This window comes from Podarcis liolepis (assembly GCF_965112155.1).
Source record: "Podarcis liolepis genome assembly, chromosome: 3".
Lineage (NCBI taxonomy): Eukaryota > Metazoa > Chordata > Lepidosauria > Squamata > Lacertidae > Podarcis > Podarcis liolepis.
The window spans coordinates 93869902-93895303 of record NC_139557.1 but is presented as its reverse complement, the minus strand read 5'-3'; the positions used below and the strand labels follow the sequence as shown (position 1 = coordinate 93895303).

The window sequence follows — 25402 nt, the reverse complement described above, 5'->3', positions numbered from 1 at the left end:
TGAGTATTACGTAAAGAGACAATTCACACTTCAAAGAACAGTTCCATTTGTGATAATCACTTAAGGCATTCTGGGGGCGAATAAATACTTTTGCTGGGTAGCATACAGTGGTACCTCTGGTTAAGAACTTAATTCGTTCCGGAGGTCCGTTCTTAACCTGAAACTGTTCTTAACCTGAGGTACCACTTTAGCTAATGGGCCTCCCGCTGCCGCCGCCGTGCAATTTCTGTTCTCATCCTGAGGTAAAGTTCTTAACCCGAGGTACTACTTCTAGGTTAGCGGAGTCTGTAACCCGAAGCATTTGTAACCCGAGGTACCAGTGTAGTAGGAACTACTCATCTTGACTAAGAATGTTTTCAGAATAGTTCTTGGTATTAAGACTTAAGTCATGTGCCTGCCATCAAGAAGAAACACTCCAGCTGTGGCTTTTCTTTCCCCCCTTGTGCTGAGTAAAACAAGTTTTACATTAGAAAGTAAACTAGCTGGCTGTAGCAGGATTGTTGGATATATATAAGCAAGCTCTGGGTATGTGACTTGGCCACCTCAAACAAAGAACTGGTCCTTGCTTACCAAGGCTCTTCAGTAAACTTGCAAGAAAATAGTTCCTATCCTCTTATGGGTCAATAACTAGTTAATGTGCAGCAAGTAATAGGTAAGTGAAAACACCTGTCTAGGAACAAACACTGAATTCAGTAGGATTTCCTTCAGAGTAGACACGGTTAGGACTGTGCTGTGACTCTCATGTGACCTAGTTTAGTGATGTATTGCTTTATATCTGCACTTTAAAAAAAGCATTTTGTGCATTCTCATCTTTGATCTGTAATTAATCCAGAGAGGATTAGGCCTGCCAAATTATAAGTACAAGAGCTTTAAGGGAGGGGAAGTAAAGGGATACATTTTATTCCACAATCCAACCGGGGGGGGGGGAGTAGTCTCTTTTATGTTAAGTGGTGTGTAGTGTTGCTCATCTGTTTTGTTTTGTTTTTTAAAAAAAACCTTTGCACACTAACCCATCTCCAAAAGGCCTTATGACATGAAGGTGCCCAGAATGGTGCCTGTGGAAAATCTGTGTGCGTCCTATGGGGTGAATACAGGCTTTCGCTCTCCAGGCTTCAGGAAGCTATCAGCAAGCCTGGGGAGCCCGCGGGAGTTCCCGCAGGGCTCCCTAGGCTGCGGATAGCAGCCTGCCACCCAGGGCGCGGGGCGCCCTGAAGCAGAGCGCCCCTCGCACAGGGCAGACATCGGCCAGCCCCACAAGCTTGGGAGACAGTGGGGAGGTGCAGCGCCGCCATACCGCTGTTCCCCAAACTGGTTTTGTGGGGGAAATAAAGGGGGGGAATTTCCTTTATTTCCCCCCAAAAAAACTAGGTGCGTCCTATGGGATGAAAAATACGGTAATTTCCTTAATGATCAATGTAAAAAATTCAAGTCAGTAGGCAAACTACCTGATTTTTTAAAAAAATATATATATCAAGCAGTCTTTCTTGTGATCAGATTATTCCTAATTTGCCTTAGCAAGTGTAAATTACCTATTTATTTTCAGGAATTCAGAAGCACCATGATTTATTTGTAGCTACTTTTGTCCCCAAACTGAAGAAAAAACAGGCATATGAAAAGATGAAGGTAATCCAGGGCGCAGCATGACCAAGTATCTTTTCGCATCAAGTAAATTCAAGTGCTGCTTTTTTTTTTTGTCACCTTCATAAAATCAATCCATTGACTAGAGAGAGATGCATACTTGAAGAGTTGCAGCAACCATCATGATAATAATTTTGTTGATACTGGCACATCTTTATTGCTGTATCACGTCTGGCGGATGAGGACTTCCCAACCGCCTTACTTGGGGGTGTTCTTATATGGGTGTAGAAACCAAATTACAAAACTGAACTCTTACAACCAGCCCAATTAGGAAAATTCACAACACGCTTTGGAACATCTGTGATAAAAATATACATTCCAAAGAAAACTGCACCTAGGTGGCAGGGCTTGGCTGCTGATCCACTCGATGTGCGGCAGGTGATGGTCCCATTTGACTTGCTGGGTAAAATGCAGCCATTTCCCCTGCGTCCTGAAGGATGAGTGCTACATAAGGCAGCTGCTATGGTTTTGTGGCAAGTGGTTCAGTTCACAAAAGTCACTCTTTGTGCAGTGTTTGATGGAGGTGAAGATAAAGTGGCTTCTTGGTCAACAATTGGAGTTTCTTCCTCTTGAAGTCAGTGGGTTTTTTGTACCTATAATGACATAAAGAACTGTCAGGCTCTTTAGTTTAATAATCCTTAGGACATGTGCAAGCACAAAGTTACGATGACCCTGCCTCTATGTGTTGCAGCATCCCATTTCAAGATGTATTAGGTTGTGATTATCACTCCCCTGCTATCTTACCTACTAAAAGTTTCAATACTTTGACAGAGGATGCTCAGCTTCTTTATCAGTCTAGCAGACTTTGAGCAGCAATTGCCAATCCAGCATAGCACAAGTAGTTATGTTCTTCAACATGCAAGCAATTGGTAGGATCTGAGTGTACACAGCATGTGCCCAAGGTCACTTACAGTTCTATAACAATTGGTCCAGGTTTAATTTCATCCATCTCCATGAAGGCAAAGCACTTGGTGCTGGTGAACCTTTTCTTAGGCTTATAGTGTTTAAATTCAAAGAAAATAGCTGCACCTGAACAGAGGGGAAAAGAATCATTCCTTGAAAGGAGGCATCTAGGATACAGAGGGTGAAGACCCCCAACCACACAGACTTATAGAATTGTAGAGCTGGAAGGGACCATGAGGGTCATCTCGTCCAACCCCCTGCAATGCAGGAATCTTTTGCCCAACGTGGGGCTTGAACCCACGACTCGACTGAGCCATGTAGAGATGATGCAGAGCTGTAGCAACACAGTGCATGTTACATAGCAGAGTGCTTCTTTTTATAGGCTTGGCACAAAGCTGCCTCCCATTAAACAACACTTTTTGCTTTACGTTATAAAAGGTACTGAGCAATTATTAGAAACACTGTTGTCAATCTGTCACGAAAGCAAAACATGGAAATGTTCTTCCTCCCCGCCCTAGATTTTTGACTTCTGAAGTGGTTCTAAATTCAGCTTTGATCAGCTGGTCCTATTTCAATGCAACAAACCTTTTGTTAATTTTTCAACATGTTTCTGAATCTCGATGTCCACATTAAAATGAACGTATGTGTCCTCCTTCCTTGAAGCAACTGGTGTGTCCTGCACAGGGGTCAAGTCTATCCCATTCAAATCTGTTAGGAGGCAAAACATGATGTTTTTATCAGGAGAGAGAGCTGTTTCAATTCTTAGAAAAATACAAGGACCACTGCATTAAATTTTGGAAGCCTCCATTTCTGAAAATGTAACAACAGAATTATACATGTTACTAGTGAAAAAAGCATTTGTTTTTGGGAACAGCACAAGAATCACCTTTAGACAAGGTGAGTATCTTACATGACTATCACATCCAATCCAAAATTGTGTACATAATACCACAAGGAACTGACGTATCACACCTATTAGGAATTCTCATTGTGCATCACTTGTTGCAAGAGAAACACGTGCATATGACAACATATTTATTTAGGGTGAAATCCATTGTTGCCATTCTGCTTAAGGAATCCTTTTAATTCAGCAGAAGCATTGACTAACGTTTTAAAAAAAAAGGGAAGACGATTGTTCCTACTCCTTGTTGCAGTATCCTGCACCCCGCCTTCTGCTCCAGATAGCTGAAGGACCCTCCAGTACAGCATGGAAGGTGGTCTAGACTGAAGGGGAATTGGTTAAAGAATGCCACTTTTCTAACATTAGCACACATCTCCACTGGATCAAAAACATTTCTGTAAGTAGAATTGCAGTGTTGTTAATTATGTTTGTATGGCTACTCGGTAAAATATATTTTCTTATAGTGTACATTTTTGGAAGCTCACAAAATAAAAACAGCATTAATCATTTCCTTTCTTGCAGATTAAGACTCGAATTTCATGTTTAAAAAACTCAAGTAGTTTAAAAGGCCTGGATAAATACAAATATTTTCACCTGGCACTGAAAATACAATGTGATGGTTCCAGGTGAGGCCACTGCATAACTAGGATATCACCCTCCCTAGTAGTATGCTCAAGGTAGATGCTATTTCCTACCCAGGGGTGATTTTGCTACAGAAAATCTGACAGGTTAGATCTGAATGCATTTGCAGTGTATATTGCAGGATATTGCCCAGTAAACTATCACCCACCAGTAACAGTAACGGTAGGCATAACATAAATTCAATTCTGTGAAGGGCACTTTCCAAACACATAATCCACCTTTTTAAAATAAGATTCAATACTTTCATACCTCAAACGTCACTTGAAGATTTTCAAGAAATCCACAAAATATGTTGCTCTATTTATTCTTTTAGGAACACTTTGTCATTAGCATTTTTTATGAAACAGAAAAATACAAAGGTATATATTTTATATATTTGAACACACTTTCATCGTCAGAAGAAGTTAATCTAATAGAAATCTGTCATGACCTGCTGAATGTTAAAAGCCAAGAAACACTTATGACATGAAAGTGAGCATTCATTTCAAAGTGAAAAGAGGAGCTACGATGTTGAAGACTTGGAAGAAGTCTGGATAATGCACAACTCCTAACAGATGCAGGATGCTTCTCAAAACCAGTATCTTGGGATACTGGCATGACACAAATGTGTCATTTTTCAGCCCTTCATAAACACTGATTGAGTCAGAAAATGTGTACATGTTGAGGGGGGAAACTACATACTTGCTGTGGGAGTCTTAAGCAATTACTGCCAAGCCTGCTGGCAGCCGGGAGTAGATCAGAAGTGTCAAAGGAACAAAGCTTGACTTAATTGCCTCGCCAACGCAACTAACACAACAACTACCTTTCACACTAACTGTGATATAGGGATCGATGCACTGCCCAGCATCTTTAAGACCAATTTTCTCTATTTTGATAGTAAGCAACGTCATCCCGGGTTCAGATGGCAATCTGGGTAATAATGTACCTGGCAAGAAAATAAGACAAGGGGGTGTTAAAGAAACAGAATTATAGCCCTTCAGCACAGTTTCTACCACTATTTTTATCTGCATTCTGAACCTGGAGGATTCAATCCACTGACTGTATACAAGGAAAAATGGGGCTGCCTAATGTCAAAGGACCACCTTGAGCCACAAACAAACAGCTATTTATTTGGATCTGCCAGCAAGTCTCATGAGCAAGAAGTCTGCAGGTCCTTTTCAATGTTCACCATATGGGGAAGCAAGGTACCAGCCACCAGTAATCCAGTACACTTGGATTACAAGGATCAGATATATTATATTAGTACATCTAATCCCCCAAATAAGCACTGAACAGATACACCAATTGTGGGAAGACAAAAGATTCACCTCTGTACCCAAAGACCTCGATTCAATTGAGGTGGGCAGACTTCAGGGGGTTGAGGTCAGCTCTGAGGTCAACTTCATTGCTGTTTAACTGGAACTCTGAGGTCCAGTAATTGGAACCAGGTGTAAAATAGTGGATCAGGGAAATGGCAGAGCCAGATGCAAAATGGCGGCTCAGGGCCAATTAACAACTGTACTCGCAGCTCTATATGGTGATAAACCTGTGTATATATAAGTACAAATCTACATTTGAGTCACCTTAGATAACAAAACAGCAACTGGAAAGAAGAGTTTCACAAAGGTCTGATCAAAGGTAACCAATGAATATTATTATATGTTAGAGTTCAGAAATAAATATCAGCATAAATTTCCTCCTTTTGAAAGAGATAGTACCAGGTATTAATCTGCAGGATCTACTCTTCAAATTACAACCTCCCCCTGCCTCCACCCCCCAAAGTGGAATTACTTTTTTCATGTGACCCTGGTCATATAAAGCAATACGGACACTTGGAGATGTTCTGACTTTGGGTTTAATTGTCTGGTGGCATGGGCAAAGAGCTCTGCAACATCTAGCATTTGTTGCTGTGGGCAGGATGATTTTACATACAAGAGGTTTCACATCCAAGTGAAAGCACAAGGCCAGTGCTCTGGCCAATACGAACACATTCACAATTAATAGCTGCTCACATTAAGATATTATCATACCTTCATTGGCTCCTGCGTTAGATGAATTATGTAGTATATGGTTACACGATGGAGCCATGCATGTAGAAGACAAGACCACGTACAGTTAGGCAGCACAATAATGCAATAGGGGATCCATGGAAACAAGCAGATTGTACAGGCAAAGCAAGTACAATGAACAGTACAAATTCAGCAAAGCAGCTGATTTGAGAATAGCAGTATATAATGCCTCCCGAAATCTAGGTTGCATGAGTCACCTTAAGCCTTTCACATTTAAGCCCTTCTGTAAAAAGTATTTCAACACTATGTTTACACGTATCTAACTACAAATTTTGTCCAGACATAGAAGACAAAAATGAAAGCGAGTGCTGGTGGTCTAAGAGCCATTTCAGACATGGCAATTGGCCAGGGAACAGGAAGCACAACTATCAGGTGCCCTGGACCCCTCTAGAGATTCATCAGCTATAGGAGCGGAGTCAAGATCCCAATGGATGCAAGTGATTTTACACTCAAAATGTTTTGCAAATAAGTCATAGTGAGCTACTGCTGGTTCTATCATCTCTTTTAGAACAGACTATAAAAGGCACCACACTACCCGGAAAAGTTCTGCTGGACAGCACAATGAGGATGCAATGGAGGCAGCAAAGTATGCCCTCTTTACTGCCTTCACTGCCACTAGGTAGGCTTGATGAGGAGCCCTCACCAGTGTTTGATTGCATTTGATTGCAATTTTCCTCCACTCATGTTTGAGCCGTATCCTAGCTTGTTTCCTCTGAAATATACCAGGGAGCCAAATGGGCTCCACAAAGAGGAAGAGAGCACTCGGGGCGATCGTGCGCCATCATCCATTAGCTAATGACCATCCAAGTGTGCACCCAACCACTTCTGCAACAAATCTTAACTCCCACATCATCACCCTCATCCTAGTAAATGACATTTGAAGAAAATGGTGCCCCTCCTACCTGGAATTCTGGCAGGAAACGCGTCTGGAGATCCTGCTCCAGCTCCACCCTCCTCCTCATCTTCTTCAAATTCCAAATCTTCCTCTTCACCAGGTGCTAAGATCTTCCTTTAAAAACACACACACCACAACTGAGGGGTGATTATGCACCTTCATCACTCAATTATTTTCAGATCAATGTGCCTGCAATGAACAGTATGGCTTGAGGAAATATCCGTAGCCTTCCAGATGGTAGGAAGTTAGAATTGACCTCTAACAATTCCCTGTTAGACACTATACTCCAATCTCTGGTATAGCTTCCTAAAGCCCTCTCCATATATACTTCTAATTTATTGGTTGCTTACCTTGGCGGAACAGGCTGAACATCAAAGGGGAATTCTTTATTATAGGAAAGAATATTCTTTAAGACTGTAAGGGAAGACAGACAGTCACCATCAACTATCAAAAAGCCTAATTAGTGTATAAATGAAATAAACAGGCAGAGGGTTTCATTCTTGTGCCCTCCCAGAAGACACCTGAAAGAAACAGTGGCTCCTTACATACAACATAACAGGGTCACTGTAATTATCATTTTCACAGTCACCCCCCCCAAAAAAAATAATTCTGAGTTTTAAGGGTAAGTAGCATTTCCTACAACCTAATTCATGCAAGAAAAGCAAAGAATGAAAGAAAAAGGGTCAAATGCATGGTGAGAAAAATTACATCCGATCGTATTTTAAATCAATGTGAGAGCCATACTTTTTTGTCTTTTCATGTTGAAATAGCTTGCTCTCTTCTCAGAAAAAATAGCAACTTGCAAACACTGAGAACCAACACTGTTTCCCTTCATTCCTAGTAAGGCTCAGACAATAATCTCTTGGAAATAGTATGAAGAATTGGTGATGGTACTTTTATCATTTGGTCCCACACAATCACACACAGTATGTATTTTTTTAATAGAACAATATCTGCTACCATCATGTAAATTAAAGGGGGTGGAGGGAGAGAATAAGGCATTGTATACATAGGACTCTACTCCAGAATAAGATGGAATAGCCAGTCCTGATAATATGAGGAAGTTCTATAAGGTTGCTGAACTTCATGAAGTACAATTAATCGTAGCCCTGGTTACAGATGAACAAGACCTTTCATTTCAAAGTAATGTTTCATATTGTGGTTTTGGATTTACAGCTACACTGTTTACACATACAGGTTCTTTGTTTTTAATGGTTTACCTGCCATTTACCCAACACACTGAGAAGTTAAGGAAAGCACTTTGCTTTCAATGCTTTACTACAGAAGAATCCAATTTCACCACTCTCCTGTTCAAGAACGGAAAAATTCAGGGCACCTCTCTCTTTTGCGAAAGAGCACACTAGAGACTAAGGCTGCAGTGTTATGCACACGTTCCTGGGAATAAACCACAACGAGCAAAGAGGGGTTCAGACTTGCATAGGATCGTGTCCTTAAGAGTTACGAGTGGAGAAAAAAGTAAGTACCAGGTTCAGAGCAACATCAATTCAGTCCCCTTTGCCCAAATCAAAATATGACACTACTGTTTTCAAGCTTTCCATGTGTGAAGTAGGATTTTCAATCATGCTGCATTTGGGCATTGGTTAGAAAATTTGGGTTGTAAAATACTTGCTCTCGCAGCTCTCTCCTGCATAGGAGGGTCAAAAGTTCACAAGAAGGTTAAAAGTACAATGGAATGTTTCACTCATGAAGTTTGCTTATATTGATTTATTTAAAATACTCACGTGCCATCCTTTATTTTAAAAAGTTCCAGGGTAGTTCACTCACGCAGGAGGCTGTGATAGCCCTACCCTCCATGAATTGCGTAACTTCCTTTTAAAGCTATCCAAGTTGGTGGTTATCAAAGACTACTAGGCATGGTGGCTACACATGGTCAGAGGCAGTAGGCCTCTAAATACCAATTGCCAGAAGCCACTGAAGGGTAGAGTGCTTGCAGATTTCCCATGGGCATCTGGTTGGCAATTTTGAGAACAAGGTGTTGGGCTAGACCAGGCCCAGGCAAACTCGGCCCTCCAGATGTTTTGGGACTACAACCCCCATCATCCCTAGCTAATAGGACCAGTGGTCAGGGATGATGGGAGTTGTAGTCCCAAAACACCTGGAGGGCCGAGTTTGCCTATGCCTGGACTAGACAGGCCATTGGCCAGATCAGTCAATACCTTACATTAAAATAAACCCTTTGGATCAAAGAAAGCTACCTGCCAAAGTGGAACCTGTGCACAGATTTGTAATCAACTTACTTCTACTCAGAGTAGAAATATTAAATTAATGGACCTAGGTTAATCATGGCCATTCGTTTCAATGAGTCTACACCGCGTAGACATTTCTTGACTAAAATCCATTATGTATCTGCAATAGTCACTGTTCTGGACATGCATTGTGAGTGGCTCACGTAGGCACATAATGGGCAGCTGTCTCAGAGGAGGGATAATCTATCTTTACATCAACAGTGATTGAATGATCCATACACATCCCCCTCCTCCAAGCGAAGCTGATTGTGCTGGAAGGGTAAACAGCCAGTGAATTATGCACAGATGCAGTGGAAATCTGTGCTGATATGTTCAGTTCAAAGGTAACTTCTCGTTTAATTAATTTCTCATGCTGCATTAATATCTTTTTCACAGCATTCGTTTTAGGAAATTCTGGTCTAGAGAGTTGCTTCATCACTTGCTTGACGGAACAGCATGCTTGGAAGATTATTTTCCTGGAGAAAACCAATCAGCTCCTAGCTGCTTACCAATAGAATCTTTATAGAACTGTTTGGAATACATTTATAGCAATCAGGAGCCCAAGCACCTAGATATGAAAACCAAGACTACCTTGTGGGCCCTCCAAGTTGTTCTTTGTGGTGCATAGTAAGAGAAACCAGAATATCACAATAGCACAGCTGACTGAACACCATCCCACACTGACACTGCTTTTAAATTATTCTTGAAATAAAAAGATACTTACTTGGTTCTAGTTTCTTCAGATCCTCTAGCTTAAATCCTTCCTGGGACTGTGTAGACTAAAAGGAAAGTAGTATTACATATCTGTATCTACTATCCATTGCTACAGCCAGTTACAATGGTAAAAGTAGTGCTGGTTTTGCATTTTGTTCTACCTCTTGTTTCCTGAAAGGGCCCTGTATTTCAAAGAGAAACTAACTGTTAGTTCTTTGGGTACCTTTGAACTTCATTGTTTACCTAAAGGGAAAAAGTTATTGAGACACAAAATCCTGCTGATGTAAAAAACTGACTGGAAAACATGTTGAATTATCAGCATGTCTTTAATGCATCAAAAAAGAGAGCATTCTCTCCAGCTTCTTGAAGATTCATTAAGGCATTAGAAACAGAAAAAATAATTTCCCTTGTGAGTCTTAAGAAATATCTGCTCTCTTGTCAAAAATTGAATATGGTACTAATGTCCAATAATTTTCCATATTAGATCCACTTTATCACACACACACTGGTCCCTTATATATTTTAATTAAACCATAGGAATTTTTGTGTGTGTTAAGACCACCAAAATTCAGGGCAGGGTTTACAGGACTAAACTGTGGCCTTTCAGATGTTGTTCGACTCCCAAATCCAATCATCCCTGACAAGTGGTCATGCTGGAGATGACGGAAGTTGGATTCAAACGTGATATGGAGAACTGCAGGTTACAGGATTAGAACCAGGACAAAAAACATTAAGGATTATGGATGTATTTTAATTGCTCATGTGGTCAGACCAGGCCAGAGGTGAAGAAACCAGTGATAAGATGTCTGATCGGGCAGAACTAAGCTGGGGCCTTCTGCCAAAATAACTTTACAAGGAGAAGATAGCATAGATCAAGACTGGAGGGCAAAGCAAGTTATAGACCAGGAAGAAATAAAGGCTGCAGCGAACACAGGACAGCAGCAACAACTAGTTTACTAGTCACTGCATTTAATTAATTAAACATCCTGGTGATGCTTACATATTATATTGCATGGAGACCTGTTGGCAATCTATATAGAGATCAAGAAGTAATTATGCTGGTGTTGAAGGCAAATAATGACACATTTGCTTAAGACTGAAGTATTGGCATGTTGAAACAGCATGCAATTTAGTAATATGTACTTAAACGAAAGAAATGACACTGTAGACTTTGGGTAGATTTGTTTAAAGTCAGAGCCCAACAAAACATTATACTCATTGTGAGAAAAATATAAGCCACAGTCTAAAGGCTCCCTCAATAGGAAAGCTGAAGGAGCTTGTCCTGATGTCAACTGAAGGGAGAGAAATCCACAGGCAGCAGGCTTATCATCTCTACTTTTCTTTTTAACAGCTATGAGAGATTAACTGAGCAAGATAACCAGAGACAGAAGTCTGCCTGTTGGCCAGCAGCATTTCTTCACCTCTCAGTGTGATATCAAGGCAAGCACCTCCAGCTCCTCTTGACTACGGGGAGGAAGTCTTCAGAAATCTCAATGACTAGAACCTGGCTGCTTTTCTTATGGCAAAGGAAACATACTGCCATGTATCACACTTCTCAGTTCTATTTTTTGTGCTCCAGCAGTAAAGTGTACATATGCTTTGCATGCAGAAGGTCCAAAGTTCAGTCCCTGGTGTCTCTAGTTAAGAGGATCTTAGATACCAGGATTGAGACCTCTGCTTGGAGAAATTCAACCAGTCACAGAAAAGTAGACTATAGACAGTTGCATGGTCTGGTGCAGTATAGGGCAGTTTCACATTGATAATTTCAGCATAAGCCCAAAGGGCTTCACTCCTGTACTGATTGTAGTAAAATGATTATGAAACAGGTTTCAGTTTGTGCTACTTTCTATTGTGATCTAACATGTCAGTAGGAAAGGAACTAAAGTTTCTCTGAAGTATATATATGAGTGATGTTGTTACTTTTTCTTGCAGAGTATCTATAGGAGAAAACTTAAAAGGTGAAGAAAAGCAACAAATAAAACTAGACGTCATTCTCATCCCAGACCAACTCCAAAATACATCACTACTAGTGAAGTGATCAGTCTACTTTACTTTGTTGTTCATGGGACAAGAGCACCTTTGTGAGTAGCCCCCTAAGCACTTCAGTGATATTTAGGAACACTTTGGTGAGATTAACATGGAAGGCTTGAAAATACAGACAGAAAGCCACCACCTTCAATATTCAGAAGTTGTTTTAAGAAGAACATTGACCAACCAGAGGAGGGTAGTCAGAACGGTGACGGGTTTGGAAACTAAGTTTTACGAAGACTGACAGAAAGAGAGCTGACTGTGTTGAGCCTGGAGAAGATAATATTAAGGAAATACGTGATAGCAATCTTCAAATATCTAAAGAGCTTTGATGTTCCAGTGGGCTAGAGACAAAGAATGCAAATTGCAAAGAAGACTTCAGCTAAGCATTAGGAGAAACTTGCTAACAAAAAGCAGTTTGTCAATGGAACAGACTGCCCTAGGAATGATGGCATCTCTGCTGGAGGTATTTAAGCATAGGATTGTCAGGAATGCTGTAGCTCCATTCTGAATTGAGCAGGAGGTTCGACCAGAAGACCTCAAACAGTCTCTACAATTCTATGATTCTATTCTCAACCACTGCTTAATTTTATCTCTCCTTCTGCTTCTGATTCCCTGTAATAAGTGGCTAACAGAGGAATAGAATACAATATATGTAACAAGCCATCTTTCCATAGATAGTGTCTTTTATTTAACATTTATTGAGACCCACAAAGAACCTGGAAGTCACAAGGTGAAAACTGAATTAACTGTACCTGCAAAGCTGCACTCCTGAGTTCCAAACATGTTGCGATCTTTGCTAAGGTTTTCTGTAAGTGAGAGGAGAAAGTTAACTTTTTTTTTTACTAACAGAATATTTCTTTTCAAGCTCATGTACTAAAGCAGCAGCAATTCAGTTGTGTGTGTAAAAGATGGAAGAGACGGCAAAGTGCCTATCTAAGTGTAGAGGCAGAAATAGCGGGCAAGAATATTGCTCTGTGTTCCTAAGAGCTGTTTCCCATCTGCAGCCACACTCCTGCACAAAGATATACATTTTATTATGCAAGTTCAGCTGTGCAACACATGTAGTTTGAAAGCAGAATGACAACCAACTTCCAGACTGAGCTACAAGAGACCACATCTTCATAGATGAACGCAAATCAGAATATATTAAATTCTAATATGAGACTCTTCCCAAATACAGTGTTGTAAACAAGAGGGCTAAAGATGTTCTCTTCTTTTTCCTCCACCCACATTCCTTCCCACTCACCCCCTGCACTGAGCCAGAGGCAAGTGAGGTATCAGTCTGCTTTCCTTTCCTGGCTTAACAGCTAGGCTTACAGCCCTATTTCTTCTCCCCAAATTAGAGCATTACAGCTGCTTGAACTTGCCAGCTGCACTTTGTTGTGGAGCAGAAAGCTTTGAGATGTGTTAGAAGGCACTTGAGAGTTGAAGAATGATAATGCACTCCGATTTGCTTGGGAGAGATTTAGAGCCACAAGGAATAGGTCTGGTTTGTTATTTTTTAAAGAAAGAAACTGAGATCTATTGAATGGTGGCAAGATACCAGCAAGCATTATTCATAGCTATTTCTCAGGAACCACACCCAACACTAACTTTTTTTTTAAAAGAAAAAAAAACCCAAATCCAAAACACTACAGCTAGATACAGCTAATGTTTTTCCAAGTGTTGCTTTCCCCAACAAGATGCTTCATTTTTCAGCAGGGAAAACATTTATCACATTAAAAGCATTAAAGTTGTCCTTGCAAGTGAGAATCTTTGTCCACAATTTATGTTAAAACTGAATCTTAAGAGTGTGCTATTGGATATGTTAGCCATTAGCTCTGCTGTGCAAGTAATGTTTGTGCTACTGCACATGTTTTTCATCCAAATTGAATTTTGCTTTGTTAGAGCTTTAAGTCTATTTGCTAGTAATCAGCTATAAGTTCGGTATGTTTTAACGCAGTGATAGTTTGCAATGAAACAGGATTTTCATGACTTGATACTGCTAAATGTAACAGAAAGATCAAGACACAAACCCCCTTTTACAAGAGCCAAGAACTCACCATGGGAAGAGAGGTGTGACCAGTAAGAAGAAATTAAGCAACAAAGGGATTAAACTAGTGAAATTTCTATCTCATTTGACTTTTATGTCCTCTATGATGCATAGAATGACACAACGTCCATTATGCCCACACCTGTCCTTCCTATAGAGTTTGTACCTAAAGATAACCATGTCACACTGGCATGTCACACTGGTTCTCTCCATTCCACCAGGTTTCTGTTATGCCGATTCTATCTATGCTTGCCTTCAAGACCATGCACTCCAGCTCACCCATCTTGGTTTGGTGGATTCTAGTATTAATGTCTGAACACAGTTTCTCTCTCCAAATGTTTTTGGCACTTGCATATTTTTAAAAAAGAGAAATGTGGCTGAAAAGTTCTCAGTCTAATTCCAAACCCAACTCCATTCCATTTAGTCACCTATCCCCTTCTCCCTAAAGAAACACATAATTCATTTGCTTCCTGACCCTTCCTTCCTAGAACATCAGAACCCGAATGCTTTCTTTGCTCCTGTTCCCCCCGCCCCTGAACATCGGAAATTTATGCACTGAGATGGCAGTGTCCAGGGAAGACCCGCCCCCTTCTAACTGCCATGTAGCAATTTGCTACTCTAGATAGGAAGAAGACTCTCTTTACTTTAAAAAATAGTCCAAAACAAAGCTGGTTATTCTTTCAGAGATTGTATCTTGACATTTAAAGCAAGATCCATTAAATCTCATCATTTTGCAATGATAGTTGTACAATCGTCACAGCAGATATAAACATATAGCAGTGAAGAAATGTCCTTGGCATTAACACCTGCTTGTTCTGCCTTTATCCACCCATCACTCTTTTGATTAAGATGGACCATAGATCTAACCAAAACTTTTCAGAGTGTGCATTGGCTTCCCTATTGTGAAGAGTGTGAAGATTATACTTCCATGCTATCCTAGAATGTGCCTTGAAAGGCAGGGAATTAATCTCCGAATCCTCACCATGCATACTCTTATTTAAGATCCATTTGAAGGCTCTACTACACAATGGCAGGGATTCAACAGAGCCCTAGAGTAGAAGACATTTCCATTCATGCAAGAGGAGACCGCCAATCTGCTGATCCTTCCTTCAGCTATAGTCCTCATATTTCATGGTGTTCTGAGAAGCAGTAGGGGGGACTGCAGTAGGAAGAAGAGAGGAGCTCTGTTCAAGAGCAAAATTTTGTCTGTTGTACTTAAGACCAGGCAGAGTCAGTTAAGCAATATGGAGACTCAATCAAAACTATTTTAGCATACATTTTTTCCTAATTTAGGTCTGGAAGCATTTACCTATTAAGTGATTCAAGCTCCAGATCTCAGTGGACAAGTTACCCATACACATTCACTTCTATCACACATCATAGCCCCAAGGCTATGATAAACCCTGATTGGTATTGATTTAGAAAATCTGTTTCATCCAAAACAGCCTGGATTTGGTTAGCAACCACTTGCTCATGAACTATGTACAAGAAGGGGACATTAGTAACTGGCTGGCAGCTGTTTAAATTTTGTGGATCCAGGGAAGGCTTAAGGAGTGGTTTTACCACTGCATCCTTTAAGCAGACAGGGACCGTTCTTTCTAGTAAAGAGGCATTAATCACATTTGGCCCAACTAGCCTTCCCCTCTTTATTAGTTTTTGTCAGCAATGAAGACCAAAGGTCCATACCCACACCAATCCAAGCACCTTGTTCACATCCTCAAACCATATCAACTGAAGTTCATCCAACAAAACAAGTCAAAACAGTGTTCTGGATCCCTCTCGAGATTCACCTGCTATGGAGTCAAGGTCCAGCAGATGCAAGCAATTTTATTCTCAAAATGCTTCACAAACAAGTCACGGTGAGACACCATTAGTTTTACCACCTCCATCAGGCTAGAGTATAAAACGCCCTGTACTACACAGAAAAGCTCTGCTGAATGATGCAGTGGAGGCAGCCAGGTTGGCCTTCTCATTAACAAACTGTGAATGGAAATAAAAAAATTCCTTCCAGTAGCAATTTTTTTTTTATTTTTTTTTATTTTATTTTTTTATTTTGACTATGGCAGACCAACACGGCTACCTATCTACTACTGGAACCTGTGAATGGAAAGATTTGGTTTAAAGCCAAAATGTCACCTGTATAATAAAATGAATGAATTTTCAATGGCCTGGCTAACTTGTTGGTGCATGGTGAAGCAGGGATCTCCTGCTTAGCAGTGAGAGTACTTTCTGTCTATCGTAATCTATGTTAAGTTTCTTTGAACAAAATTTCTTCTCCTGAAAGCGGAATGCCCAAAGCTTTAGAAGGCAGATAATGTCAAGGCAGTTTTCAGACATTCACTGCCACACAAAACCCAATATTTTTAAATGGCTGCCCAGATAGTACTTCCTCTTTTCTCTTTACTGCAAGGAAAGGGTTAAAAACTATTTTGAAGAATATTCCACCACCAATGAACATACACCATCATGTACCTTTTGATCTTCTGTGAATTCTGAGTTGTTGGGTTGAGACTGGGCCTCTTTCTGTAGATGCCTTGCTAATCTGGAAAGAGGGGAGACACTTTGTGAAATTTAGGGTCATAAAAAGGGTAACTGTGCTCTTAAAATTCTTAAAAACAGGTTTAAACAGGAACCTGTATGTTTTATGTTAAGAGGCAGGCAGTGTTCTCAGTAATGAAACAGCATGTATATTGTATAGTGTTAGGAAAGTATACAAGAATTAAAATAAGGACAATCAAACCAAGATTTAAAAACATGCACTTCTTCAAACATTTTCACCTAGAACTAATTGAGACATACATCAATTAGCCACCCAATGTTTCTTATGTTTATGCTTGGAAAACACAATTATGTTGGTCTATGTTGCCTCCATCATTACATTCTGCATGGAAATTCTTACTGTCATTAACGCAACTCCCACCTATGATGTAAGTTCTGAGTAAATAAGAAATAGTAAAACTACTTCTGTACATCTCAACCAAGCCCCTAACAACACCTGTTACTATTCTCTTTAAAAAGCCATAGTATATCCATACCATTTAGCATCTCTGTAGGTCAAGTCCTTATCAGAGAATGACAGAAAATGCTTTATATTTGAGGAAGCACTTATGTGATCAAGGGCACCAAAACACTCTCAAAACGAGATCCCTGTTCCTATCATTTTTTAAATCTATAATCTGACTTGCAGGAAAGTTGAGTTTGAAGCAGATATACAACTTCCAATGCACTTTCTAAGCAGATGCAATCAAACCAAGGAGTTACGTAACATACAGGGAACTGAAGTTATGCTGTTTCAGATAACAGATAATGCAGACTCCAGACAACTTAATCCAAGTTCACACAAGTGGCAGGAATTAGGGCTAGGATATAAACAAAAGTACGCCCAATAGTGCTTCTGAATCTCTGCCTCCCAACAGCAGCTACCCACCCTTGTTGGCAATGCCCCAAAAGCTGCACCCGGAACTGGGAAGCTTCACAACAGCTAAGGTACTAGTGTAGTAAGAGCAGCAGGCAGCGGCAACCTGTTGGAGGTGTGCCTAAAGTCTTGCTGGAGCCTGCTGAACATCAGGTTATTGGAGATTCCTTGGAATAATGATCGAGAGCAATAAATTCACCCCAATCTAGACATTGAACTTATAAGATCCATTTCTACCACTATTTCAATCAAAGCCAAACAATTTATACTTGCTTCCAAAAAATACTCATACAGAAGCGGGCTGTTGGCAATTCTGTTTAGTAATCTGTAAGCCGGTAACATGTGGAACTTCACTGGAAAAATTCATTATTATTATTGAGAAAGGGTCAAGATGAGACAAAATTCATTTAGCAGGAATCTACCTAGGAGCAGGAGCCATCAGAAACCCCTCTTATTTTTACTGATCTTTCCTTACATGACCTCACTGGATGTGCTCCAGGGTAGAAAAGCAATTATATATCTGGCTAACTGCCTTTGTGAACTGTGTACCCTAGAAACCTTTGCAACACACAGCAGCTCCCCAGCAGGCAAACCAATGTGCACAGGACTAGTTGAAGACAGAAAGCTCGAAAATGGTTGCCACAGCTTACAGGGATTCTGAAAGTTAATGTACCAATATTCTCCCAAGTCTAAAATAAATAAGATTGCACCTCTGCCTGTGTGGCAACAAAGACAGAGCTAATGCTTTTCTCAGGGAATGGGCCATGCAGGTCAGTGGCAAACACAGTGGCATAGCGTGGGTTGTCAGCACCCGGGGCAAGGCAAGTAATTTGCGCCCCCTAACCCGTGGATTTTAGTACTCGAGTGCGAGGGTGCCCCCCCCAGATGTTGCGCCCGGTGCGGCCAGCCCCCCCTGCACCCCCATGCTATGCCACTGGGCAAACAGCAAAGTATGTGGCATGCCCCAAATCCCCCAGCAAAGAAGCCCAAGAAAATGCAGAAAACAGGTTGTTTTGACTGGTCACCCGCAGATTTATTCAACACACTAAGTTAAGGGTAGAGATACTCAGGCCCAGGGGTCAAATGTAGCCCTCTGGGCCTCTCAATCTGACTCTCTCCAGTTACATACAGTGGTGCCCCGCAAGACGAATGCCTCGCAAGACGGAAAACCCGCTAGACGAAAGGGTTTTCCGTTTTGGAGGTGCTTCGCAAAACGAATTTCCTATGGGCTTGCTTCGCAAGACGAAAATGTCTTGCGAGTTCCTGCGGGGTTTCCCCCCCCCTTTTTCCCAAGCCGCTAAGCCGCTTATCAGCTGGTCCGCTAAGCCGCTTATCAGCTGATCCGCTAAGCCGCTTATCAGCTGATCCGCTAAGCCGCTTATCAGCTGATCCGCTAAGCCGCTTATCAGCTGATCCGCTAAGCCGCTTAACAGCTGATCCGCTAAACCGCTTATCAGCTGATCCGCTAAACCGCTTATCAGCTGATCCGCTAAGCCCGCTAAGCCGCTAATAGCGCTAATCCGCTAATGGGCTTGCTTCTCAAGACGAAAAAACCGCAAGACAAAGAGACTCGCGGAATGGATTCTGTTCGTCTTGCGAGGCACCACTGTACTCTGTCCCCAAAGCCACATACCCTAACAGCCTTGATTCCCCACTCTCCTTGAGTGCCTTTCCCCAGCTGGAATGTGCCCTTGAACTCTGATGAAGATTCTTGCTTGCCTGGATGGAGGATATAGAATTGGGTATGTGTGTGTATAGAAACTAGGCTGGTGCATTAAGGTAAAATTTACAATTACTGCTCCTCCCACTCTTCCCTCTGGCCTGCTCATCACTGGCATGTGGCCTCCAGGTCACCTGAAAGGGGATGTGGACCTCAGACTGAAAAAGTTCCCCTAGCCCTGCAGTAAATGGAAACAGGGCATCAATTTTCCACTTTTAAAAACAACAGCAAACAAAGGGGAAGCTTTTATACCCATTATGCAGGCCAACCAAAAAGGTGGTGTGAAAAAAAGATCAGAAAAGGCTTGCCTCTCTCCTCACAACTGCATATCCCTCCATGAGAAATCCTTCAAATTGTGGGGGAAATGTAAGCCCACACAGCACACGGCTTGTAACACATGATTTCAGCTAGTAGGGTTTTCCCAGATCAACCATCAGACCATTTGATATTTATATTACCTATATGCTGCTTCCAGCAATGCACAAAGCCAAGAGATGTAAATGCTGCAGTGGAAGCACCTCTTTTCTCAGGTGCTTGTAGAAGTAGATGGACCAAATTCAGTCCACTTTTCCTCATGACAGTTCAGTCCACTTTTCCTCATGGCCCGAGTTGCAGTACTAATTTTGCCAGGAGCTATAGGCTCCGTTTCCTCCTGAGTGTCAAGCTTCTAAACCTCTTGTGTAATGAAATAAGAGATGGGAGACCAAAAAAAAGCAAGGTGGGGAAATGCTAGAGATTTTGGAGGTATGTAGTTGAGAAAGAAAAAAGGTGTTTGACGATCTTAGGCAGGCTTCCTCAACCTCGGCCCTCCAGATGTTTTGAGACTACAATTCCCATCATCCCTGACCACTGGTCCTGCTAGCTAGGGATCATGGGAGTTGTAGGCCAAAAACATAGGTTGAGGAAGCCTGATCTTAGGTACATGGAAAAATATGACTTCATTAAAGTAGTACTACTTTGCTTACATAAATTAAATGCATAGCATACAGCATACATTTGAAAGAGACAATAAATCCCTTTGCAGGGTTATACAACCCTGTAAAGTGACAAGGGCTATCAATTTAACAGCAAGAAAAAACAGTGAAATAATCTAAACTTGCAAATGGAAACTCATACTTACCTACCTGGAAAGAGACAAAGAAAGCTGCACCCAGTTGATGTTGCCAAACAACTCCACAAATCTAAATGGAAGAGTCTGAACTATATATATAACTTGCTAATTCTGTACACGTACTATAAACTGTCAATTTTGCAAGATTTCTATACAAGCATACAATGATTTCTGTCCAGCACACCCTCTTTTGCCTTTCTGAAGTATGAGATTTGTGATTTCATTTCAAAGATTGAATTTGCTCATCTTAAACCTAAATGATGTTAAGGCAGAACAGCAAAGATGGTCCCTACCCATCTATAAAGCTACAAAAAATATATAATATGAAGAGGTGAAACCTGACATTTTTAGGAAGGATAGCAAAGGAACAATTCTCAAAGTGGGTTTTCATCTTTGATATTATGTGTTTGTATGTTTTGTGACTCACCCTGAGAACATTTTATGATGAAGTGCAGAATGTAATTGTAAAAATAAAATAAAATCTAGCAAAGTTGATTGCTCTTAAAAACCATTTTAAGGGAATGAAGTTCAGCGAACACCAATATTTTAAAACAGTGCCTTTAAAAGCATCCCATCCAATATTCTAAAAGAGATAAGTACTTAATGTTTTCCCCATTTACCTAAAATTTTCAATTTTCCCATGTAAGGCTGAAAACAGGAAAAAAGTTTTGCCCCTCAATATTCGCAGGCCTCCATACTGCTGCAGAACAGGGATGGGCAATCTGTGGCCCTCAGTCTAATTTCAAAAGGTCCCTGCAAGTTCACACTTCTAGCAAGAGTGCTGTGGCCTGCTCAGCTGAGCAAGTCCTTGGCAGTATGAAAAAGGAGAATGGAAGAATGGTCCCATCTACTTTTTGCTCCAGCCCCATCTACCATCATCACAGAATGAAGCCCTTGGTACGCAAAAGGTTGCTCAAATCTGTCAAAGAACCTAACAGTTATTGAGGCACCATTTTCAATATTTTAAAGATGGGAAGCTAAGTTGGGAGCTGGCAAGTTATCCAAAGGCACACCATGAGTCAAACTGGCAAAACTGCAACTCTGAGTGCATGAGATTTGGATGCAAATCCAAATCCGCCCACAGGATTACTCTGCCCTATTTTTGTCCTAGAAATACAGGACCACATTTACCATTTCTAGATTTCACCATTACATCTCTTAGGGCAGGTTTCCACACTCATATTGAGTGAAAGTAGTGCAGTAGACAGCCCTGAAATACAGTTCAATGAAAAGGGATGTTATGCTCCACCACTTAAGCATCTGCCAGGGGAAAAGAGAGTCACACTGTTACTACTGCTTTCTGACGAGACATTAGTGATGAGGTTCATCACTTCTGCTGCCTGGTTTATCCCCTCCTTCAAAAACCTGTGAAAGTTTTAAGAGGCAAGGCAAAACGGGTAAATTCCTCTCGCAGAACCATGTGCATGGTTTTCCAGGAAAGTCTGAAACTAATGCATACTGCACAAACCAAATCAATTTAACAAGAAAAAATTATTGGAGTTCCACAAGCCTACCATTAAACCCTACAGCATTTTCCATGTAAAATCTATATTAAGTTCTATCGCAAACATAGAAATGAACCTTTATTTGCACAGACCATCTGATGCAGTACTGTACTTGGCATCTCCTTGAGTGAATTGTCCTCTGTATTAACATTTTACAGGCAATTCCAGTGGAGACCTAGAACAGCTCCAGCAAATGTCAACAGCAGGTATTTAAGTGTCTTCTTACCTGACAACCTGCATGATATATAAAAAGTGATACATGCTCATTAATCAGTAACGCCAACTGCAAATCAGTGGCAGCCAAAGGTAGCTGAAACCAGTGGGACTGCAAGGAAGTCACAGAGGGGTGGCCAATAAGGCCATGGGGACATAGCCAAGTTGCACTGGTTTTCTCTCTATCCTCCTCCCTTGCAAGGATATAGTGGACATTTAAGTACAGTATTGCCTTTGTACAACTAACTACTTAGTGCCTAACTAAACTGAAAAGTGTCATACTTTAGGTTCAGAAGCCGTCACAGTTTCTTTTCTCCTAGAAGAAAAGTTGCATGGCCTCCATCTGTTCTGGTTCTCTTGTTTTAGTTGTATAAATACTTTGTTGTTGTTGTTGTTTAGTCGTTTAGTCGTGTCCGACTCTTCATGACCCCATGGACCAGAGCACGATATTTAGTACCTAACTAAATGTCTTACCTTTAAAATTATTTAATTATTTATATACCACACTTTCATATGTTACAAGCAGCTACAACTTAAAAGCACAACTCTAGAATAAAAACAGTAACAACTTGAGGCACTTCAGTAAAAGCTGGTTGGCGAAGAATCTCAGGTTCAAAAAGACCAGTGCAAACCTTGGTTCAAAAGATATGCCTGCTGTGACAATGTCTGCTGTGGGTTCATGCCACAATAAACGTAGATTACTCAGAAATAAGCCCCACTGAATTCCATTGGGATTGCAGTATGAATTGGTAAGACTTTTTTAAAAAGTGCCACAAAGGACTGTTAACTAGGGACCCCATAAATTTCCAGAACTATGGAGAGACTATTCCCCTCCTCTGGCCAATCACTATCTCTTAGCCTAACCAAGATCTCAGGGATGTGGGTACAAAATGGGGAAACTGAGACCCATGAATGCCACCTTGAGCTCCTCAGAGCAGCAGTGGGGAACTGTGTTCAGCCTGAAGGCCCAGAAGGGAATGTTCTGAGGGTCAGTTTGTTCTAAATTATTATTATTATTAGTAGTAGTAGTAGTAGTTGTTGTTGTTGTTTATACCCTGCCCATGCACCCCCTCCATGAGAAGTTCAGAGAGTGGCAACACAAGAATGGGCCTTTTCTAAGGTTGTTTGTTGAATGCTCCCTCCAGGGAGGCTCACGATGCCTTTATCACATATCTTTAGGTGTCAAGCGAACACATTCCTCTTCTCCCAGGCCTTTGGCTAATTAAACAATTTATGGCCTGTAAAGCGAGATGAGCGCCGCAGCCCTAGAGTCGTTCGTGACTGGACTTAACTGTCAGGGGTACCTTTACCTTTTTATGGCTTTTTAAACTGTGTGTAGGGGGTGCTATTGTTTTGTTTTTTGCTATGTTGTGTGGGTTTTTTAATATTGTAAACTGCCCTGGTATTCTCAGATGAAGGGTGGTATAGAAATTTAATAAATAATAACTGGGTCACCGTACTCTGATTAACGATGATGTGGTGACATGGCATATACTAACAAGGGGAGGCTTAGAACAAGCTTCGTCATATATCAACAGAGGGCATATAACTGATTCTATTCTTCACACCTACATGGCACTCAAAAAGGGATACTCCTATGTTGTGGGAGGGACAGAAAAAGATTCTGAAGTAACTTGTAACGCACAGCGAATAACTATTTGAAAGATGAAGGGCACATACTCTAAGACAAGATGCCAAAGAATTATTAATCTCATTCTGTGAGGTCAATGGGCTTTTAGACTTCTTTTTCTTGAACTGGAACCCTCCTCATGCCATACTGACTGGAAGTCACCAAGGCGCCTTAAAAGCTGTTTGCGATATGGCAGGGAGGATGTCAGCTGTTTGAATAGGAACAAATTTCACTGAAAGCCCCTTGCATTAGTTTAAGGCTTAAGCAGCTCTCTTGGATCTCAGCCTGTCTTCTGGTTTTTTGCAGATTTGATTCAAGTCAAGAACAGCAGTCATAATTACTTCCCAGCAAGCTATTAATATTATGCAGGAGTCCCCAAGTGCCAGCTGGGTGCCGATCAGCGAAACATGAAAGCTTGGCAGGAAAGAAAAGGTGGGCCTCTCCAATTTTTATGGAGGCTAGGTATCTAATTGGCAAGCACGGATCTCCACAGCACGGCATCCAAAGCACCTGCAGAAACCCTTATTCCACAGAGTTGCAAGAAGCCCTGTGCCACAGCACATCTGGCAGCTCCAGCAAGGGCTGAAAGATAGTCGCAGCATCCAGATTAACACTGTGGACAACAACAGGTGGCTCCCAAAGGCAACACTTTCGCCAGACACCACACAACTGGCAAACACATAGATGTGCCTGGGGAAGCAAGACAACGTTAACAAAATCATTTAGTCTTATTTCTAATGTTAACTTTAGGTTTCAGTGCAGAACACGCATAGAGAGAGAGAGAGAGAGAGAGAGAGAGACCCAGGGCAAGGACACTGAGGCAGAGATATCTCCCTATCCTTCCTTAAGGCTTCAAAGCTCAATGTTGGAGGCAAATATTTAGAAATAGAGATAGGAGTGATCTAGTTCAGCAGCCCTTCCCACGGCTCCCCAGCGCCTCAACTGAGGACGACCTCATCTTCACCCACAGGCAACCCCCCCTGGGACCTTCGTGGCCCTACCCCCCCCAAAAAACCCCACAACAATCCTCCTGAAGTGAAGCATCGACACATGGGCTCCAAGCAGGCAGAACCTCTTGCAGCCTTCAGACCCCCCCGCCTCCACCGCCCTCGTCTCCTGAGGAACCGGAGCCTCTCAGCTCCTCAGCCCCACCCAGAGCTTTTTCGATGCTTGTGCCCTTCGGGTCACCACCCTCGGCCTCCGCCCAGAAGCGCCAGACCCACCCAGGCGCCCGCAGCCCTCCAAGTGCCTTCGCCCCAGCCTCAACTTCTTTGCCCCACCCAGTGCCGCCCGCCGCCTCTCACCCGCCGCCGCCGCCGCCGGGCTGCCCAGCCCTTCGGAGCCGCCGCCCACCCCGCACTCACATCTGATACTCGTCTATCGCCTCCACGAGCTGCCCCCAGGAGTCGAAGTCGGTGCCTTTCCTGAAACTGGCGCCCCAGCGCTGCAGGAGGCTCCGGGCCGCTTCCGACATGGTCCCAGCGCTGCTAGGGCACCATTTTCACCCCCGGGGCCGCGCGGGGGGGAGGAGGAGGAGGAGGAGGGCTCGCGCCGGGCAACCGCCGCTCCGTCCAAAGCCTGCAGCACCGCTACTCAGTCACCGACCAAGCCCATCTGCCACCGCAACCAAACCTGGCGGCCGCCTCTGGGCCGGCTCCGCCTCCCCGCCATCACGCTCGGTTGTGCCCGACCAGCCTTCCTTGCTCTGCTCTCCGGCGCATTTAGAGCCGCTGTGACACTGGCGAGCGAGCGTCGGCT

At 42.1% G+C, this 25402-nt stretch overlaps 1 protein-coding gene across 4 annotated transcripts; it reads right to left on the bottom strand.

The window, feature by feature from the left end:
* Window positions 1–1770: 1770 nt before the first annotated feature.
* Window positions 1771–25143, bottom strand: AIDA (axin interactor, dorsalization associated). 4 transcript variants are annotated; one of them, XM_083496167.1, is made up of 12 exons: window positions 25009–25143; window positions 16523–16592; window positions 12771–12824; window positions 10149–10169; window positions 9998–10052; window positions 7378–7441; window positions 7035–7141; window positions 6094–6105; window positions 4887–5009; window positions 3127–3249; window positions 2550–2667; window positions 1771–2231 (listed from the first exon to the last, which is right to left on the bottom strand). In XM_083496167.1, the coding sequence occupies exons 1-12, from the start codon at window positions 25116–25118 to the stop codon at window positions 2135–2137; spliced, it is 954 nt and encodes a 317-aa protein (XP_083352293.1). In that variant the 5' UTR covers window positions 25119–25143; the 3' UTR covers window positions 1771–2134. The 4 variants fall into 4 exon arrangements, with proteins under 4 accessions (XP_083352293.1, XP_083352294.1, XP_083352295.1 ...); XM_083496168.1 differs by lacking the exon at window positions 6094–6105; XM_083496169.1 differs by lacking the exon at window positions 10149–10169.
* Between the last annotated feature and the right edge of the window lie 259 nt (window positions 25144–25402).

Excerpts from the sequence above, each read along its gene's own strand:
- AIDA (XM_083496167.1), bottom strand. The coding sequence starts at position 25,118 with ATGTCGGAAGCGGCCCGGAGCCTCCTGCAGCGCTGGGGCGCCAGTTTC. Across the intron at positions 10,170-12,770 it reads TCAGGAGTGCAGCTTTGCAG|GGCCCTTTCAGGAAACAAGA; the intron begins GTACAGTTAATT and ends TTTGAAATACAG. Across the intron at positions 10,053-10,148 it reads GCCCTTTCAGGAAACAAGAG|TCTACACAGTCCCAGGAAGG; the intron begins GTAGAACAAAAT and ends CTTTCCTTTTAG.